This window comes from Phaseolus vulgaris, chromosome 8 (genome assembly GCF_051622355.1).
Source record: "Phaseolus vulgaris cultivar YP4 chromosome 8, ASM5162235v1, whole genome shotgun sequence".
Lineage (NCBI taxonomy): Eukaryota > Viridiplantae > Streptophyta > Magnoliopsida > Fabales > Fabaceae > Phaseolus > Phaseolus vulgaris.
The window spans coordinates 29,341,727-29,362,532 of record NC_143505.1 but is presented as its reverse complement, the minus strand read 5'-3'; the positions used below and the strand labels follow the sequence as shown (position 1 = coordinate 29,362,532).

Here is a 20,806-nt window from a genome sequence, read left to right as displayed (position 1 = left end):
GGCGTCCAGGTGGCGCGATATCACTTCTGCCACCTGGTTTTGTTCCTCTTGGTCTAACGATCTGCCCAAGCTGAACGTCTTACCACCGATCTACCTCTCCACCACATCCTCGCCCGGCTCGGGCCGCCTCTATCAAGCATTCTCTGCGTGAGATACGCCTACGCGGTCCTCCTCCATGGGTATTGCCTCCGCAGGCGCCTCTTCCATGGGTACTATCTCCACGGGCGCCTCCTCCATGGGTGGTTTCTGATCGGATTTGATCACGATCACCTTCCCACTGAGATCAGGCAGCTTCAACTTCATGTGAAGTGTGGACGACACCCCCCCTCAGCCGATTCAAGGCTGGCCTTCCTAGCAAGATGTTGTACGCCGAGTCGGCGTTCACAACTAAGTACCTTATGTTTTCTGTGCGAGATGCAGTGCCATCTGTGAAAGTCGTCCTTAGCTCTAGATAGCCACGCACCTCCACTTGATCTCCTGCAAAACCATACAAGCATCCCGTGTATGGCCTGAGCGGATCAGGACACAACTGCAACTTGTTAAACGTAAGCCAGAACATCACATCCGCCGAGCTGCCCTGGTCTACTAGCACTCGGTTTGCTTTCCTTCCCGCAGTTACGATCAAAATCACTACGGGGTCGTTATCGTGTGGGACGACATCACGAAGATCATCCTTTGTAAATGTGAGATCGACGTCAAGCGAGTCGTCCGCCACCTGCTCGACTACCGACATTACTAAACGCAAGTACCTCTTGCACTGGGAGGCAGTGCACCCTCCACCCGAGAATCCACTGGAGATGGTGTGGATTTCCCTGTGGATGGGAATCTCGTGGGCCTGGTCCTCTGCTGATGCTGTCAAGGCCTCAGTTTCTGATGACCCTGCCATGTAGTCATTCAGGAAACCGCTCTTCACGAGCTCATCCAGCTGAGGGCCCAATGCCAAGCAGCTGTTGATCGGATGTTCGAACGCCTGATGGAACTCGCACCATGCATCCTTGTGGGGTCCCAACACCTTATCCGTCTTCGCCAGCATCTTCAACCTATCCGCTATGTTGGACACAACGAACAGGTCTTTCAACTCCACCACGAAGTTGTGCCTCAATGGCTTATTTCCCCCTGGGCGCCCCTGGGCCTGGGGCCTTCTAGCCTCGTAAGGCTGCTTCTTTCCCTGAGTCTTCTTGCCTGCCGTGGCCTCATGCACTCTCATGGGCTGCGAACGCGGCGGTGCACGAGGGCGCATGGGGATCACGCATGCGTGCTTTTCAACTACTTCTCCTTCTGTTGCGATGTGCGCCACCGCACGACGCCTGATTTCAGCAAAAGTCTTGGGGCGACTTCTAATGAGCGATTCGTTGAGCAGTCCAGGGCAGATTCCCTTCCTAAACGCATGGACTATCATTGACTCATCAGTGGTGTTGACCCTCACCACCTGTGCCCCAAGGCGATTAACAAACTCTTTTAAAGTTTCCCCCGATACTGCCTCACATCAAAAAGATCATACAAAACGGGTGGGGGAGCGCGGTTCGCGATGTATTGTTCCCTGAACAATTGCGACAGCTGCGCAAACAAAGTCACATGGCCATCTGGGAGACTGATGAACCAGTCCATCGCCACCTCCACCAAAGTGCTCATAAACAACTTGCACCTCACAGCGTTAGAACCGCCGACCAGCATCATCTGCGTGTGAAACGCAGTGAGGTGCGCTTTGGATCTTCCACTCCAGTGAACGTAGCCTTCGGCCCGACGAACGTGGGTGGTATTACTGCTTCCATGATCGCCTGCGATAAGGGCATGTGGAACTCTCTGGGAGGCGTGAAGAATTCTCGATCCTCTGTTTCATGACTTCCAGACTGGTTGGGCAACCCGCGACGTATCTCCTCGTTAGTGTGGTGCAACTCTTCATTTCTAGCTTGCCAAGCCGCAAGATCTAGCTGGATGTGCTCCTGCTCCACCCTCGACGCCGCCATCGCCTCCTGAAGGCCCTTCATCACCGCCATCACCTGCTGTAGGGTCAAAGCCTCATTCCCTGCGCGCGCTGTAGCACTTTGCCTGGTATTCCTCATTCTTGGATTTTTCTTGGAGAATCTTGGACTGTTCTGTCGAATCTTGGAGCTTTCTTTGGTGAATCTCAGCAAACCTTGAGGATTCTTGACTGTATGGGTGCCAATTCATACGCCCATCCTTTGTGTCACTCGCCCTGGGAGTTCTCTGCCTTCCTTGCGTGCCATGCATGTGGATCACCTCCTGGGACGTGACCCTTCACAGATCGTCTCTGTCCCAGTGGCTTTCCAGTGGTGGTGCGTACTGGGGATGTGGCCTGAAAGCCACCTGTCTTTATCTATTATTGTTGTCTGAGATGCCGAGGCCCGAGGCCTCCATGCCCCTGCCGGTCCACCTCCTATTGTGCCACCCCCTCCACGATTATCACTACCCATGAGATGAGGAGAGGATACCCCTCTGGCTTAGGCGCATTCCTGGTGCTGAACCTGGGCGACACCCAAGGCCAGTCAATGCCCAAGGCCGGTCAACGCCCGAGGCCATAGACCTCAAAGAAACTCTCTCCTATCTTGCAGTACTTCTAGTGGATTCGTCGCTCGGGGTCCCACCGTGTTGACCTTGGTCAACGCCCGAGGATCGTACGGTACAATTTTCTTGACCAAAGGATAACCAAGGATGCTTTGTAAAATGTTCTTTGTTGTTTTTGTTGTATTTATTTTAACGTCACTGTTTTTCGTTAGCAAAACTGTTACTTTTTTTTATATCCTAATGAGACTTATGGCAAAGAATGATCAAAGGTTGCATCATGCACATTTCAAGAACTTGCAATTTTCACACAAATTTTTTTGGTTGGATTCAATATAATTGAACACTTGAAATCATATGTTTGGAACTTTAAATCAACCTTCACTAAAAGAAGTTTCTAATTAGTTTGTAAACTTCACAATTAAAAGCAAGTAAGAAGAATAAAAAAACAAGGACACCTAGAACACTAATGAACATAAAACTCAAAGGAAAAGGCAGGATCAATAGAAGACATAACAATAAACATATTCAAAACGAAAAATGCTATGAATATAAACAAAGGCTGGAAAAAAAATGCAAAAATAAAGGTGTTGGAAAATTAAAAGCAAGAAAATAATGAAAAGAATTTAAATGTGTTTGAATTTAAAGACAAGAAAGTAAAGGTACTTGAATTTAAAGACAAGAATTAAAGGTGCTAGAATGTAAAGAAATTGTAAAGTGCCAAATCAACTCAAGCAAATTAAGCATAAGAACCTAAATTTGATAACCACATGATGTGAGTTGATTTTAGGATTGTTCATTTGTATGGTGACACTTTACTTAGATTTGGATTTTAAGACAATTATAGGTGAGAACCTAAGGAAAATTCTCACTGGACATTAACTTAACAAGTGTTAAGTAGATGTGACGGTTCATTTCCACAAGGCCAAAAAGAAAAACACAATTAAAGGTGAAGATGAATGCCAAAATAGGTGCGAAATTAAACCAAGGAAAGCTAAGCAAACATAAATGGCAGAATTGAATTCAAGGAGCAAAAACAAGAACAAGATATATTTTGAAATTGAAAATTAGAATGGAAATGGAATGGAAAAAGATGAGTGAAAGGAAACTTAGGAGATGAAATTGAGAAGGTGAAACACGCCACTTGGATTTGTGATTTGCTCCAAGATAAGTGTGAATGTGACAACTTGAGAGCTCTCAATTTCTCACAAGATAAGACATAGGCTTAGGGAGACAATGCGCACACACTATAGCACAATTTGTGTATAGTAACTTTACTCTTTATTCAACTTGTGAATACATGAGGTAGGTCTCCTTATTTATAGATTTAGGAGCCTTTGAAAAGAAGAAAAGAGGGTAGAATAGGAAAGGGAGAAGTGGTGCGGTTTTAGGGTTTGACTTTGGTCAAAACCGCACCATCCTACACATTCTAGAAACTAGGGTTTCTTTTCTACCCTAATGGACTTTTTATGGCCCATTCTTATGTCTTCACCTCCTAATATTGCTATATAGACCTACTTTTGCTTATTTTACTATTTCGACCCCTCATGTGAGCCCAACTTATTTACAACATTTTCTAATTATTTAAGAAGACTAGCAGGAAGAACTTTAGATGCTCTGGTTTATGGCTTCTTCTTCTACTGATGTTGTCTTGAGGTTTGGTGGGCCCAAACTTTGTATTTTGAGATGACTGGCCTTTGTAGAAATTTCTTGTAGTGTCTTTAGTCATCTGTGGGTTTTTATCACTTTGCCACCAGAATAAATGCATTCAATATCGTTTCCATGGTCCTTCGTGATGTGGCAATTGATATACTCGGCTAATTCCCGCTAGCAAAAGGACAAGTGAAGTTTCTAATTGTACCTATTGTTTTACTTCACAAATGAAGAGAATCCGAATCCCTGGAAACAATCACAACCCAAGAAATACAAAAATTCTTTTGAAAAAATGTCACATGCACACATGATTACCAAATTCAGTCATCATTGATAACAACATACAATTTATTGGCAAGGGGTTCAATCAGTTCCACCAACAACTCGAGATAAAACATCTAGTGTCATCATTCAAACATCCACAAACCAATGACCAGACAAAGACAACAAACAAAGTTATCCTCCGAGAACTGAAAAAGAAACTTGCCATTGCTAAAGGCTTATGGACGAAAGAGATACTACACATATTGTGGGATACCATTGTACCCCACATCCACAAGGGAAACACCCTTCCAATTAACATACAAGGTCAATGTCACAATACTTGTAGAGCTTTGCGAAACGTCATGCCGAAGACAAAAATTTGAAGAAAATCATAATGAAAAAAATTTGAGGGTCAACCTAGGTCTTATACATGAAATAAGGGAAGAAGCTCAAGACAGAGTTGCACAATATTACAATATGGTGTAAGAGAATACCTATTTCATAAAGGAGACCTCATTTGACGAAAACTTGATGAAGCTCGAAGAGACAATAATGAAGGAAAATTGGCTCAGTATAGAATGAGGCATTCAAACTTGAGGAACTAAATGGGAGACTGATACAAAGAATGTGGAATGCAACTCACTTAAAAATGTATTATAGTTAAACAAGATGATGTAATATTTTCCTTAACTTGGATTTTTTCCTAAAGAGGGTTTTACCGAGTAAGGTTTTAAGGAGATACTTTCAGATAAATAAATAATTATCTACAATATTATGATCTTGATTGTCATTTTCATAGTCCAAAACTGTCCGAGTTTAACTACGATCATCGACAAATTTACATCAAATTTATGCTCGAGTTCAACGAGAAACACCGACAAATTTACATCAAACTTATGCCTAAGCTCAACCATGAACATCGGTGAATTTGCATCACGATCATCAACAAGTTTTTCCAAGTTCAAACACAAGCACCGACAAATATATAATAACCTCGCATCCGAGTGCATACACGAACATCCGATTTCATACATGAAATTCAAACTCAAATATCAGTAGAGAAAAGACAAATTTTGTATTTAAAGGTTAAAAACACAAAGAAAAAACGATACCTAATGAACAAACAAGTTCATATCTGAGTTCAAAAATAAATAACTATTTTCAAGTGAAAACATCAACGATAAATTGAAGTGTAACCATAAAAAATAGAACAAACTGAGTGAACAAAACAAGAAATAAAGTACTAGAAATATCTTCCATACTTAAATAAATTCAAAACCAAAATGTTTTCAAAGTCTGACATCTACCAAGTGGTCATACACCAAGTAAATTGAAGGAAATATCGCTGGTCATCCACCAAGTGACCATCTACAACATCCTTTGACAAATTAAAATTATTTACATCTATGGAAGGAGAAAAGAAAAGAGCTTGTCGCATTTCCTTCTTGAAACCTTCAGCACATCCTAGGAAAAAAGACTCTACGATATCGACATTGGTAGCCTTAAGGGCCTCTTCTCGTCCCTGGACTGTTGTAACTCCTCCTGAAGCTGCTCAGTTTTCTCCTCGGCTTCCTTTTCACCGTTGGCCGCTTCTAACTGCCCTCTTAGTAAGTCAAACTTATCCTCTAAACTCTTCGTTTTCTCTTGACTAATGGCGGACGCCAAACTTCAATTTGAGTTCAGATCTGAGGTCGAGACATCATCCACCCAAGTTAACTTACCTTGCTTGCTCCTTATCACTAAGGAAGGCACCAAGGCACTTTTGGCTTAGAGGGTTTGGTGGGTGCAACGAAGGTTCAGGTGGAACCGACACAGAGCTGATTTTTGGAGCTACTGAGGAGGGCATGGGAACTGCAGAAGAGGTTCCCTCAACAACAACTTTAATTTTCTTTTTGGGATTGAAGTCAGACAAGAGATCCTTTTGAAGGTTGGGGTCTCCAATTTGAGCTCGCAGTGCTTTGTAGTCATAACCTTTCCCCATGATCTCTACACCAAGATGAGAAAAATCTTAGAAAATTATAAGATGCACAAAGAAATCTCAAATACGAATCTTACCGTGAAAAAAAGATAGTAGGTTTCTCGGCCTTAGGTACCCTTGGAAGACCTCTTCTATCTTTAGAATTGATATGTCTATCCTCTCCTCATCATTAAGGATGTATTCGGCCCTAGATTTCAACTTATCAGGTTTCTACTAGTATAGGGAAACTTAGGAGACTGGTCAGAATTAAGGAAAATCCTTCTCTTGGGGTCCTGAGTACTTAAGATTTTAAAAACATGATTCTTAAAATTCTTGAAGGATGAATAGTAGATGGTGAATAGAGGACAATGTTGGGCACCATTGATGGAAACCCAACCAACCTCTGAGCCGTAATATAACTGGTGAAAGTACATGAACTTATTTACTATAGGATAAATGTGAAGGTATTCAAAAATAACTTTAAAGGGGATAGAAAAGGGGTATCCCAACCCTTTACATAACCCAAACCCTGTTTTTTAGGACCTCAAAGAGGCATCCCAAAACAGGAGGGAAAAAAGATATATCATAAAAACAACCCCAAACTACTACTATTGTAAGTTGGACTGCTTCAAAACACTAAACAGCAATTTCACACCACCATAACACCATTAGGTCCTCCCACCAGTTTGACTACTACTTGAAGAGTGACTTTCCGCAACCTCCACACCCAATGGCTAATGCTGCCTCTCTCAACCTACTATAACAGCGAACATAAATTACCCCCTGCCAACTTCTTCAGTTTTATACGTAAACCTCCAACAACTTCAATTAGGCTTTCTGGAAAACCCGGCGATGTGCCTACCACGGCGATTTCCGGTTATCTGATCTTCTGTTCTTCAAGTACGGCGATGATACATACCTTCGGCGACCACCGACTACGCACGCATGGAGAACGCCGCTTTATCATCCGGCGATCATGTTGGCCTTCCACGTGTCCTCATCCACATCGCCCCTCACTTCCAATATCTGAACTTCTGTTCTTCAAAAACGACGATGATGCATAACTTCGGCGACCACCGACTACGCACGCACGGAGATCGCCGCTTCATTGACCGGCGATCATGTTGGCCTTCTCAACTGCGCTCCTTTCTCTTGACCATACACCTGCAGCTCAGCCCGTAACTCATCAACATCGCCCCTCACTTCCAATTATCTGATCTTCTGTTCTTCAACTGTTATAAGTGTTTACCATGGTGGCAACAATCCGAACCACCAAAACAGAACCAGACATATACTTTTGACCTCCAACACGAACCAGATTTAGGCACCTACATGTTCGGATCAAACTTGGTACCCAAAACCTCCTGATCACATCACCCTGAAACCATCTCCTCTCCTTTTAGAAGCTCCCACACCGACCTCAGTCTATATAGTGGTGCCCTTCTATTTTATACTTTTAATACAAACAAACGGGTTAAGTAACCAATCCTCAAATGAATATGAATGGAAAGCAGCTTTATGCTTCATCCACAACCAAGACTTGAGTTGTGCCATCTGCAGAATCTCTTCAGCATCAACAACTTGTTGTTTAAACAAAATTGAGTTTCTCTGATCCCAAATACACCTCACGATAGCGGCCCAAATTCCTTTGAGGACCAAATTTTGCTTACTACTGCTTTGGGCTACGTGGAAACTCACAAAGTGGTCCTTAAGGTCGTTGTGTTGGACTAACGTGATACCTAACCATTTGAGGCATAGAGACCACACCTGTTGTGCATACACACATTCTAAGAACAAGTGTTTGCAAGATTCCTCATTATCTTCACATAGCACACAAACTACAGAACTCATCTGAACACCTCTTCTACTCAGCGCCTCCCTAGTTGGGATCCTATTTACAAGCACCCTCCAAGTTGTTGACAAAACAGTGGGAAAACGCTTTTGCTCTCCATAAAGACTCGAAAGCTGCATGATACGTGCCTCCGTTTCCATTAGACAAGGTATTGTAAGCTGCATTGACTGAGTATGTCTCCAGATCCTCTATCCCCCAGACTCGGATATCATTCTTGGCTTGCTTTACATCAGCCCTTGCAAGATATTCGACAAAGTTTACTTCCAGCTCCGATTCCCATTCGAATATATCTTGTCTCCATTCTAGCCTCCATTTCTGATCCTGCCTGTTGACCGGAACGCTGGAAACTGCCTCGTCAAAGGATCGACGTGCGCACCGCTTCGAACCTCCGTTCCTCTTCGAGATCCACCTCAAGAACCTGCAAAGAAACAGAGCGGCGTTGCTGCGGCCGATCGCACTCCAACGCTCAAGTCAGTGACGGTATCACCAAATACTAAGAGAACAAGAACCGTGCAAATCCTCTCTCACAGTCAGCTCTACAACTCGCAAGCGTAAAGAGTATAAACTGAATGTGCGTACCTCAAAAAGTTGTTTGAGAACTCTTATATACCTGGCTGTTTTCTCTCTCCTGGCAGTTACAGACCTGGACACGTGGCTCGCATCCAACTGTACACGTGCCATCATCTGGAGGCTCCTTGACTTGGCGCTGCTTCTACTCTCATTTTGGCTAAGTTACTTATGCATGGTACTGCCCAGTGCATAGCTAACTTGGGAGTGCGATCTCTACTGGAACTGGCGAGTTAGGGGCCTTCATACACCTTCCCTGTGGTCTCGCCGGCCGCCTTCATAATCTGCTTCTCCTTCATCTTCGGCGATGTGCTTGCTCTTGCGATCTCCAATGACTAGGTCGCCTCAATCTACATCTGGCGACTTCATCTTTAACCCGGTGATCGCCGATTCTAGTAAGCTGGAGATCAGAACACGCCAACTTGACAACTGGCGACTACGCGAGCCCCCCGACTTCCTTCCCTTCTGCCAACCTGGCGCTTCGTCAACACGCCTATACTGTAGCAGGATGCCACGTCATCACTCCCGACTACCAGGGCGGTACACAAGCCCCCCAGTCTTAAGCGAAGACTTGTCTAGCGAAAAGACTGAAAGAGTCACGTCAACACCGGTCTACGTGGCACTGACGCAGAATTCCAAGCGGTTGTACCTTCTGCTGCTCTGACGCTCCACCAAACCCCTTACTCATCGCTTGACGCGTGGCTTCATCAACGACTTTCTTCAGTTGCCGTTTGCGCTTCCTAAACCCATTTCGAAAAAACCCTTAAACCCATTTTCACCCAACACTGTTCCATCACTTTCCCTCGCATTCACGAACGCTCTAACTTCCTTCTGCGAAAAACTCTCAGCGCTCTCCAGCATTCTGAATCACCATCAACCTTCATTGTCTTCCTGATCATCAAAAGGTACCTACTTTCCTTCTTCTGCTGGTTTTCCTTGCATTTTAACCGATTCGCATCATCCTGTAACTGCCTGGTGCATACGCTGTGGGTTGTTTTTCCATTTCTCCTTCTGCGTAACTTAGGGCTTCGTCAATCGTCGCAACGAACCTACATTCGTTCGTTTTTCACCTTCCTTCTATGATCGAGTCAGCCTCTGTAACCCCTGATCATTTTTCCTTTCTTCTTCCTTTGCAGCTGCCATCATGACTCGCACAAAGATCACCCCGAATCCTCCTCCTTCATCACGAAACCCCCCTTCACAAGCACACGATCCACCACGAGTTCGTGGCGCTTCATCTTCCCAGGCTGAGAGGCCTGCGTCTTCCCGTCCTATTCTGGCCCAGGCGACTCCACCTATCGCCGGAGGAGCCCCCGTTCCCCTGCCAGACTTCAAAACCTTGTATCCCTGGGCCAACTCGACCCTTCTGAGGGAGACATCCTCTGTGAACACTGCGGGAGCAGTTTTGCGGCTGACTAAGGGGGACGAGATTCATCAATCGTTTCACAAGGAGCACGACGAGAAGATGATGGTGCTGCCTTGCCCCCCCGATCTGCCTGTTTGTGCTGATGAGAAGGTGAGTGCCGACGGGCCCTTCTGTTTCGTCTACACAACCTTATTCAAGAAGGTGAAGCTCAAGTTCCCTTTCACCCGTTTCGAAAGGGAGCTCCTAACCGAGCTCAACATTGCCGCCGCCCAGCTCCATCCCAACAGCTGGGCGTTTGTGCGAGCGTTCGAAGTGATGTGCGCCCATCTGGGGTTGCCCGCATCGGTGGACGTGTTTTTATTCCTCTTTGAAGCCAAGCACCCGGGAGACCGCCTATGGGTTAGCTTGAACGCGATCGCTGGGAGGTCCATCTTTGCTATCTTCCAGCAATCGTATAAAGATTGGAAAGGGAAGTTCGTCCAGGTGCGTGCCAACGACAAGGACGAATCCCTGCTCGACGGCTTCCCCTTATACTGGGTGGATAAGGGGAAGAAAGAATCCAAAAGCTGCTTCAAGAGACCCAGAAGTCCTGATAGCATGGGAGCATTGGACAGAGATCTCTGTCTCTTCTGGAAAAGGGTGGCGGATGCCAACATCACTTTCCTTACCACCACCTTGATCTGCTTCGAATTCTACGAAGACCAGCTAGAAATTCGAATAGGTTAGAACATTAAAAACTGTTGTTTTAATACTGCTTCTGTTTAGCTGTTTCTGGGCGTTTTGCGCGTTATGCGCAAGACTTTGATTTTATCTTTCCTGCACATATCATCTGCTTTGCTGTGTACTACCTTATGCATTTGTTTTTTTCCCTGAGTTAACCCATGCATTTTCGTTCCATGCAGACGACATGTTGGGCAAAGGCATGCTCGCTGAACTTAAGGCGCTCGCCCGAAACCATGGATTGGCGACGGGCTCGCAAATAGTGCCCAACTCGGTGGTGGAGAAGGCTATCGTCCACGGGCGATCACCACCTAAGGAACTCGCCCAACGCAAAAAACTGGTTCTTAAAAGGCCTAAAAGGAAAGCCGCTCAAGTCATCATGAGGAGGAAGAAGAGGATGACGAGGTCACCGAGGATGGCCTCGTTACAAAGAGGAAGAGGGTGGCACCTTCTTCACCACCTGCTCCACCCCCTCTTCCAACCTCAACACCACCATCGACGCCTGCTCCTCCTCCATCATCGCCACCCCCACAGGCTCCTGCCTCACCAGTCCAAGCAATCCCACTGGCCACTGCACCACCTGCAGTGGAGGCCCAAGAGCCAAACTTCATGGAGGACCCCCCGAGCGCCTCCACGCCATACGTATCAGCTGGAGGGGGTCCTCCTTCAAACGCCTCAGCTGCAGAGGTTGAACCAATCGGGGATGAGGTTGCCCATACTTCGCCGATTCTGATCACCGAATCCCCGATTCCGTCGCCACGCCAACAAGCGCCTACTGAAGAACCTGCTAAGGAAGGTGGCGACGAGAGCCAACAACAGGCTCCCCTGGTGCCTCTCCAAGCAGCAAACCTTCCTTTGGAGGTCACAAGGATGTGGGAGCCTCTATCTGCTAAGCTGAAGACCATAGCAGAAGACATCCCGGCGATCATAACCAGGGTTGTGGAGAGCTCCACCAGGAGGCTTCAAGACGATCTCTTCAACCTCAAAACTGAAAACAGCACTATGAGGGTCGAGGTGGAGAAATTGTCTTTCAACCTAACACTCGCGGAGATTGAACACTCCCGAGTAGAAGACGCGATGAGCACCGAGCTCAGACTGGCACGCAAGGAGGCCACTGATCTCCGCCATAAGGTGCATCAACTTGCTCAAGAAAAGGTCGAACTGGAGAGCAAGATCGTGCCTCTTCGCGTCAGGGTGGTTGACCTGGAGGCCCTCATGAAAGCTGACGCCGCCAAGGTGCAAAAATTGGAGCAGAGGTCAGTCGACCGAGAGAAATTTCTTGGGCAAGTGGAAAAGGCGAGGGACGACGCCATAGCTGATCTTGCCGAGGCCAACAAAGAGAAGGGAAAGGTGGCTGCTGAATTGGCCCAAGCACAGGCGGAATCCAAGAAGGTTACTGAAGACCTTCTCCAGGCTCAAGAGACCAACGAACAACTCAAAAAACAGGTTGAAGAGCTGGAGCAACAGAATAAAGAGCTGAAAGAGCAAACTGAAGACCTCAAGAAGCGGATTGAGGAACTTCAGAAGCAAATTGAAGAACTCAAGCTAAACTCTGCTCAAATTCTGGCCGCTGGATTCGAAGGTGCGCGGGAACAATTTGCTTGCCTATTCCCCGACCTGGATCTCAGCATGGTGTCGCTGAACAATGAAGTGGTGGATGGAAAAGTCGTTCCTGCTGAAGATTAATCAACCCTTCTCCATCTACTACCTTCGTGCTTTCCCTTGTATCATTTTGTAATGAACTCGTGTATATGTGCCTTTAACTGATACTTATCTTAATGACAAAGCTTGGGTATTCCCTCTCTTGACTTCTTTAAGCGCTTTAACCTTCTTTGCATGTTTAACTTTGTCGGATGTAACTTAAAGATTTTGCAAACACGACTTTTGACTTAACTGCTTCGAACCACTTCAAACTTAAGCAATAATCACTTTAACCAACTTGTACTCTTAAGGCAACTAACTTTATCGTAAGAATATCCCTCGAGCAACGAACTGTAACTCAGTTACTGGCTCAAAACACCGTCCCACTCGACCTGCCTTATCAAACAGGTCTTTCAACCTTCTCGCCGCTGTTTGAACTCTCTTGGTGATATCAGCTTCTTTCCAGCCTCCCGCTTTGGCCATTGTTTCTTTATCTGGGGGTAGAAACGCCTTTTGGGATCCTTCTTTACCTCCCTGAACTTCAGAACGAAAGACCGGGTGACTAGGCGTTCTCTTCGAACCTACCTTAGCCACCTTCCAAACTTCTTCCACCCTCTGCACCATACCTGAACTCGTTCGAGACGAGAAGAATTTTATCTTGCCTAAGCTCGCATGTAGGCGAGAAGGTCTTTGAACTCGCCTGAACTCGCTCATCGGCGAGAAGGTCTTTAACTCGCCTGAACTCGCTCATCGGCGACAAGGTCTTTAACGTGCCTGAACTCGCTCATCGGCGAGAAGGTCTTTAACTCGCCTGAACTCGCTCATCGGCGAGAAGGTCTTTAAACTCGCCTCTACATTGCCCCAGGGGTTACATCTTCTCGCCCCCAGAAACACGGAGGACTTTTTCTCTTTCTCGCCTGCACTCACTCGACGGCGAGGAGGTCTTTAACTTGCCTCTACATTGCCCCAGGGGTTACATCTTCTCGCCCCTAGAAACACGGAGGACTTTTTCTCTTTCTCGCCTGCACTCGCTCGACGGCGAGGAGGTCTTTAACTTGCCTCTACATTGCCCCAGGGGTTACATCTTCTCGCCCCCAGAAACACGGAGGACTTTTTCTCTTTCTCGCCTGCACTCGCTCGACGGCGAGGAGGTCTTTAACTTGCCTCAGGAAGCGCGAGGGCGTTGAGGTCTTTTAACTGGTGCCTCCGATCGCCGAAAAACGATGAGGACTTAAAAACTTTAACTGATGCCTCCCATCGCCGAAAAACGATGAGGACTTAAAACCTTTAACTGGTGCCTCCAATCGCCGAAAAACGATGAGGACTTAAAACCTTTAACTGGTGCCTCCAATCGCCGAAAAACGATGAGGACTTAAAAACTTTAACTGGTGCCTCCAATCGCCGAAAAACGATGAGGACTTAAAATCACGTACAAGTGACAAGGTCTTTCTTCAAAACTTTTGGAAAATAGCACACATGCAATCTGAAAACGCCTTATACTTCAAAAAATCTTCTTTAATTTTATTGGGTGGCCTCGTTAAAAACCCTCCTTAGGGAAAAAAGAGTGCCCCCTTCAAACTGTTTCATTAGAGACACTGTAATATGACTTTGTGTTTGTCTTTACTTACAAAGCTCTTAACTATAGTACAACTTCAGGTGCGTGGCGTTCCAGGTGCGAGGAATCGCCCCTCCTTCCAGCGTCTCTAAGCGGTAGGCTCCGTTCCCGAGCGCCTCGGTTATTCTGAACGGTCCAGTCCACTTGGGTGACAGTTTATTCTCCATCTCGTATTGGTGGGCCTTTCTCATCACCAGATGGCCCTCTCTAAACTGCCTTGGCATCACCTTCGAGTTGTATCTTCGTTCAACCCTTCTCTTCACGGCTTCAGCCTTCAACCTCGCCTCTTCCCTGACCTCATCCAGTAGATCCAGGTTCAGCCTTCTCTCTTCATTCGAGTCTTCCTCTACGAAGTTCTGGAATCTCGGCGAGCTCTCCTGGATCTCCACCGGAATCATGGCATCACACCCATAGACCAAACTGAACGGGGTCTCATGGGTTCCTGACTGCTCGGTGGTGTGGTACGCCCAGACTATACGGGGCACCTCCTCAGCCCAACTTCCCTTGCTTTCTCAAGCCTTCTCTTCAAACCTCTCAACAACACCCGATTAGCTGACTCCACCTGGCCATTTGTCTGAGGGTGCTCGACGGATGCAAACACTTGTTGAATTCCCACCCCTTCGCAAAGCTTCTTCAACAGGCGGCTTGCAAACTGCGTCCCATTATCCGACACCAGGCGTTTAGGCACTCCAAACCGGCACACGATGTTCTTCCACACGAAACCTTCGATCTTGTGTGCGGTGATCTGGGCCACTGGTTCTGCTTCAATCCACTTGGTGAAATACTCAATCGCCACCACCAAGTACTTCATCTGCCTGATCGCCAGCGGGAAAGGTCCCAGGATGTCGATTCCCCAGGTATGAAATGGCCAAGGGCTATAAATCGACTTCAACTCCTCGGGAGGTGCCTTATGCCAATCGGCGTGCTGCTGCATTGTTTACAACATTGGGCATACTTCTTGCAATCTTCTCTCATCGATGGCCAGTAGTAGTCTGCACGGAGAGTCCTCGCGGCCAGAGCTCGACCCCCAACGTGGCTTCCGCATATACCCCCATGGAGCTCCGCCATGATCCTCGCGCAGGAGCTCCACGCCGGTGAAAACAGCCTTAACCGGAACCACGCTCGCAGGAATGGGCGTGTCGGTAATCGCCTGAACAAAAGGCATAGGAAAAACACGAGGTGGCGTCGACGACGCCACCTCTTCAGCAGAAGAACGTCCTTGCTGCTCCCGAAGAGCCTGACGCAGCTCCTCAGTCACCTTGCTAAGCTCCTCGTTCCTGGCGCGAGAGGCGACCAGGTCCTCATGTATTCTCGCCTGCTCTACGCGTGAGGCTTCCACAGTTGCCTGCAACGAACGCATCATCTCTGCCATCTGCGCCATGGTCATGGCGGTGGCGCCTTCGTCAGCAACGGGCGCAACTGGACTTGAACGATTGCTTCTCATCTTTCTCATGAACTCAGCGAACCTCAGAATGCAGCGAACGACACTTCAACCACGATCGAATCAGCGATCAATCGGAGAAAACAGTGCAAAACTGCGCAAGAAAACTCAAGAACACCGTAAGCCTTCAATGAAAACCACAACTTCACCAGAAACCGCCGCTTACCTGCGGACAAGCAAACGAGCGAAAGAACTCGAACTTCCACCAAACAGATTACGCGTAAACAGCAGGAAACCTCATTCCGCCGATCGAAAAGCCAAACGAACGGTACAAAACGCAAATTCACCGAACGAAACTCAAGCAAATAGCGCACGATGGTTGCACCAGCACACAACCACGCAGAAAACTTCGAAAACCTCCAAGAACTCACGCTGTGGATGGGAGCAAGTTTTACACGGCCCCACGGTGGGCGCCTGATGATCCTGCCTGTTGACCGGAACGCTGGAAACTGCCTCGTCAAAGGATCGACGTGCGCACCGCTTCGAACCTCCGTTCCTCTTCGAGATCCACCTCAAGAACCTGCAAAGAAACAGAGCGGCGCCGCTGCGGCCGATCGCACTCCAACGCTCAAGTCAGTGACGGTATCACCAAATACTAAGAGAACAAGAACCGTGCAAATCCTCTCTCACAGTCAGTTCTACAACTCGCAAGCGTAAAGAGTATAAACTGAATGTGCGTACCTCAGAAAGTTGTTTGAGAACTCTTATATACCTGGCTGTTTTCTCTCTCCTTGCAGTTACAGACCTGGACACGTGGCTCGCATCCAACTGTACACTTGCCATCATCTGGAGGCTCCTTGACTTGGCGCTGCTTCTACTCTCATTTTGGCTAAGTTACTTATGCATGGTACTGCCCAGTGCATAGCTAACTTGGGAGTGCGATCTCTACTGGAACTGGCGAGTTAGGGGCCTTCATACACCTTCCCTGTGGTCTCGCCGGCCGCCTTCATAATCTGCTTCTCCTTCATCTTCGGCGATGTGCTTGCTCCGGCGATCTCCAATGACTAGGTCGCCTGAATCTACATCTGGCGACTACATCTTTAACCCGGTGATCGCCGATTCTAGTAAGCTGGAGATCGGAACACGCCAACTTGACAACTGGCGACTACGCGAGCCCCCCGACTTCCTTCCCTTCTGCCAACCTGGCGCTTCGTCAACACGCCTATACTGTAGCAGGATGCCACGTCATCACTCCCGACTACCAGGGCGGTACAATTTCCATTCCGAACCTTCCCACACTCCTACATCTTCCACTTTGTACTCCTGATTAACCGACAACGAATATAGTCTCTGGAACAAGAAATTGAGGCTTGTGTCACCAACCCACACATCCTCCCAGAACCTGACCTTATCCCCTACCTAATTTCCAGTGTATCTCCTTCTAGAACCATCCTTCACCACCTCCCTCCCTACACACCTTTACTAGATCTCTCCACCACCATGATTGGTATTTTACTGGTAGATGGGGACTTACTAGTTCCACCCCATACTTTGACTCTAACACCTCCTTCCACTTCCCTTTTTCTTGAGACATAAACCTCCATCTCCACTTTCCTAAGAGAGCAAAGTTGAACTTTCTAATGTCTTTTAACCCCAACCCTCCCTCCTCTTTCGTTTTACAAAGATCTTCCCAACTTACGCATGCAATAGGCCTATTTTCCTTGCCCTATCCCCACAGAAACTGCCTTTGAATACTTATGATGCTTTTGTAGATTGACTTTGGCGCTTTGAAAACTGAAAGATAGAAAAGGGGGATTGCATTGAGAACAGACTTTATAACACACGTCCTTCCTGCCATTGATAAGAACCGCCCCTTCCACACACTTAGCCTTGCTTTGAGTTTGTTGAGAACAGGCTCCCAAAACGCCTTCTTCCTTGGATTCCCTCCCACTTCTAATCCCAAGTATTTGAAAGGTATTCCCGATTGATTACAGTTCAAAACCTTTGAATAGCAAAGGAGATTAATAGACTGCACATTTACACCTGATAGGCTTGATTTGTGGAAGTTGATCTTTAGCCCTGATGCTACCTTAAAACCCCTTAAGATAGACTTCATTACAACCACATTGCTCCATGAGTCCTCACAAAAGAAGAGAGTGTCATCTGCAAACTGGAGAAAAGACACCTCTACCTCCTTGTTTCCCACCTTAACTCCGGATAGAAGATCCGCTTTCATTGCTTGTCGAACAAGTCCAGCTAGGCCTTCCGCCACCACTATAAAGAGAAAAGGTGCTATGGGATCGCCCTGCCTTAACCCTTTAGTGGGTTTAAACTCCTCCGTGGGACTTCCGTTGACAAGTACTGATACTGTGGCTGATTCCATGCATCCTCTAATCCAATTTATCCAAACATTATGGAAACCCAACCTTCGAAGCATATCGTACAGGAATTCCCATCTGATAGAATCATATGCTTTTTCAAAATCTACCTTGAAGCACAGACCCCTCTTCCCTCTCCTTCTAATATCTTCGATCACCTCATTTGCCAAAAGCACATTGTCTACCAGACCTCTTCCTTCAATGAAAGCCGATTGACTACCATCTATAAGAGCAGGTAGAACTTTCTTTATTCGCCCTGCTAAAACTTTTGAGATGACTTTGTAGATGGCACCCACTAGGGATATATGTCTAAACTGATGAAGGTTACACGGGTCCCGTACTTTAGGTACTAATGCTATGAATGAAGCATTGCACCCCTTCGAGATCACACCTATTTCATGAAAGCACTTCAACGCTGCCACAAAATCAGATTTTAGAATATTCCAACTCTTCTTGTTGATGTTGAAATTGAAGCCATCTGGGCCAGGACTCTTCATACCCTCACATTGCCATACAGTTGCCTTGATTTCTTCCTCACTGAAGGCCTCAATCATACTCAGGCTTACTTCTGGCGATAAAGAATTAAACTCAACCCCATCCAGTCTCACCCCAAGGTCCTTCGTTGCTTTAAATCTAGATTCAAACAGATTCTTTGCTTCATGCCGAATAGTGCATGGTTCCTCACACCATACACCCCCTATATCAACACCCTTCACTTCATTCCTAAGCCTTCTCCATCTTAAAGACGAGTGAAAGAACCTTGTGCAGGAGTCACCATATTTGAGCCAATTAGTTCTAGCCTTTTGATGTAGAAGGCATTCAATCTTTGCTTCATTCTCCCAAATCCTTACCAAATCTGATCTAAGCTTCTTCTGACTCTCATCCAAACAGCCTCGGCTATCCTGGCAATCCAGGTTTTCAATGTCCGGCAATAAGGACTGCTTTGTAGAATTCAAGTTCCCAAAAACGTCCTTATTCCATACTTTTAGATCCAGTTTAAGGAGTTTAAACTTCTCCTTGAGCACCTTTATGACATTTCCTTGGCCCTCATAGGACCTCCACTTACCCTCCACCATCCCCAAAAAACCTCTCTCTAAGGACCAAGCATCAATTGTTCTAAAAGGTTTGGGACCCCAATCCTTGTCTATGCACTTAATCATCAAAGCGCAATGATCCGAGACTTCCCTCCGTTGGACATATTGCTTGCACATCGGCCATCTCTGCAACCATTCCTCGGAAACTAAGACTCTATCAATCCTACTCTTCGCCGTCCCATTTGCTTTAAACCATGTGTATTTCTTCCCCACAATAGGCACCTCCAATAACAAGTTTGACTCTATAAAGTCATTAAAACCATTTATCTCACTGGAAAAATCCCCCTATCAACCCCTTTCCTTTCATTCCTGCTTCTAATTGCATTAAAATCTCCACAAAAGCACCACACTTCTTCCTGGGAGGCCAGTTTGAAACTAGAGAGTCCCTCCCAAAGAAGTTTCTTTTCTCTCAGATTGCAAGCGGCATAAACATTTACCACAAAACACCTTTGGGCCGATTTCACATGACTACCCACTGTAGCTATGTAGCCCTTACCCAAGGAATGACTCTCATAGACGAAAGCCTCTTTATGCCACATTGAGAGAAGACTTCCACTGCCATTTACCCCTTCATTATGAATCTACCCAATTTTGTTGTCCCCCCACAACGAGAAACACCTAGCATCCGTGACTTCCACTGTTTTTGTTTCCTGAAGGCACACAAACTCTGCCTCCTCTGAAGATATACACCGCCTCAGATATCTGACTTTTATTCCTCCCCCCAGTCCTCTAATATTCATATTAAAAATCAACATAAAAAACCATTCAAATTACCCCCTGTTATGCTCTTTGATCCGGTCGGTCATCGGTAGTAGATGACGTCAGCAGCAGGTAACCACGTGGACCACTCGCAGGGCGACACGTGGATCAGGTGCAGAGGGATTAGGGAGGAGATCACCCGGTATGGTGATCGGTGGTTAGTAACCGAGTGGCCACCGACAGATCGGTTCCAAGATAAACACCCCGGGGGAGAACGCGAGAAGCAATAGAGCACCGATCAGTCATCGGGTGCATGGTCATCGGGGTTTCGTGTTACACGCAGTTAAACTGGGACTGAGATTCCCAGCGAGAGCGTTACGCATGGACCTCGCATGATCAAACCTCAGAGAAAGAAAAGCTCCTCGCCGGTATAATTGTGCACGAGAGTGGCCTAAGGGAGTTAGTAAACCAGTCAGTGATTGGTGACTTCCTCTACCCATTACGTGCATGACGTAGTGAAGGGGAAATCGCGTATGCAGAGAGCAGTGCTTGGTGAGTGTGCCTAGTCCAGCCACACCTGGCGTTCTCCTGGGAATGTGTGATTCACCCAGATGGAAGAAACGCGCTAAGTTACTCCGCAAGGGAATAACTTAGGCGCACAAAGAGATGCGCTAGAGCCCTTCAGGTGGTGGCACGTGTATGCCTCCACGTGTCACTGTCTGAGAGGGGCGCGGCCCAGATAAAGGTGCACTCCGTGTCGTGGAAGGTACAGACAGAAAACCCAGACACCCACGACCCTGACTGTGGTACGTTTTCGTACAAATGCATAACAGCCTGGAGAGAGAAGAAACCCAGCTATAAAGGTAACCTTAACAGAGTTTGCAGGGGTACGCTTTTGAGAATTACACAAAGCACAAAAACCCTAGTTGTTCTTTACGGCGCACCCAGCTGTGAGCACAAGGCAATTAGGGCAACACAGTTTTAGTCCTTGAGTACAGTTTTCGACCACCCTCAGAGCATTCGTTCAAGTGCTCCGATACGGGGGTGCGTCACCATTGATGTTTCTTGCTGCCTGACTTGAGCGTCGGAGTGCAAA

At 46.8% G+C, this 20,806-nt stretch overlaps 1 protein-coding gene and 1 long non-coding RNA gene across 2 annotated transcripts; both read right to left on the bottom strand.

The window, feature by feature from the left end:
* Window positions 1-283: 283 nt before the first annotated feature.
* LOC150025542 (uncharacterized) lies at window positions 284-1,399 on the bottom strand. The gene has a single exon (XM_090294089.1). It carries the CDS (start codon window positions 1,397-1,399, stop codon window positions 284-286), a length of 1,116 nt encoding a protein of 371 aa, XP_090150215.1.
* Window positions 1,400-5,681: 4,282 nt separating this feature from the next.
* Window positions 5,682-6,891, bottom strand: LOC137827091 (uncharacterized). Its single transcript, XR_011083656.2, has 2 exons — window positions 6,496-6,891; window positions 5,682-6,426 (listed from the first exon to the last, which is right to left on the bottom strand). It is a non-coding gene; the product is annotated as an uncharacterized LOC137827091 (long non-coding RNA).
* Between the last annotated feature and the right edge of the window lie 13,915 nt (window positions 6,892-20,806).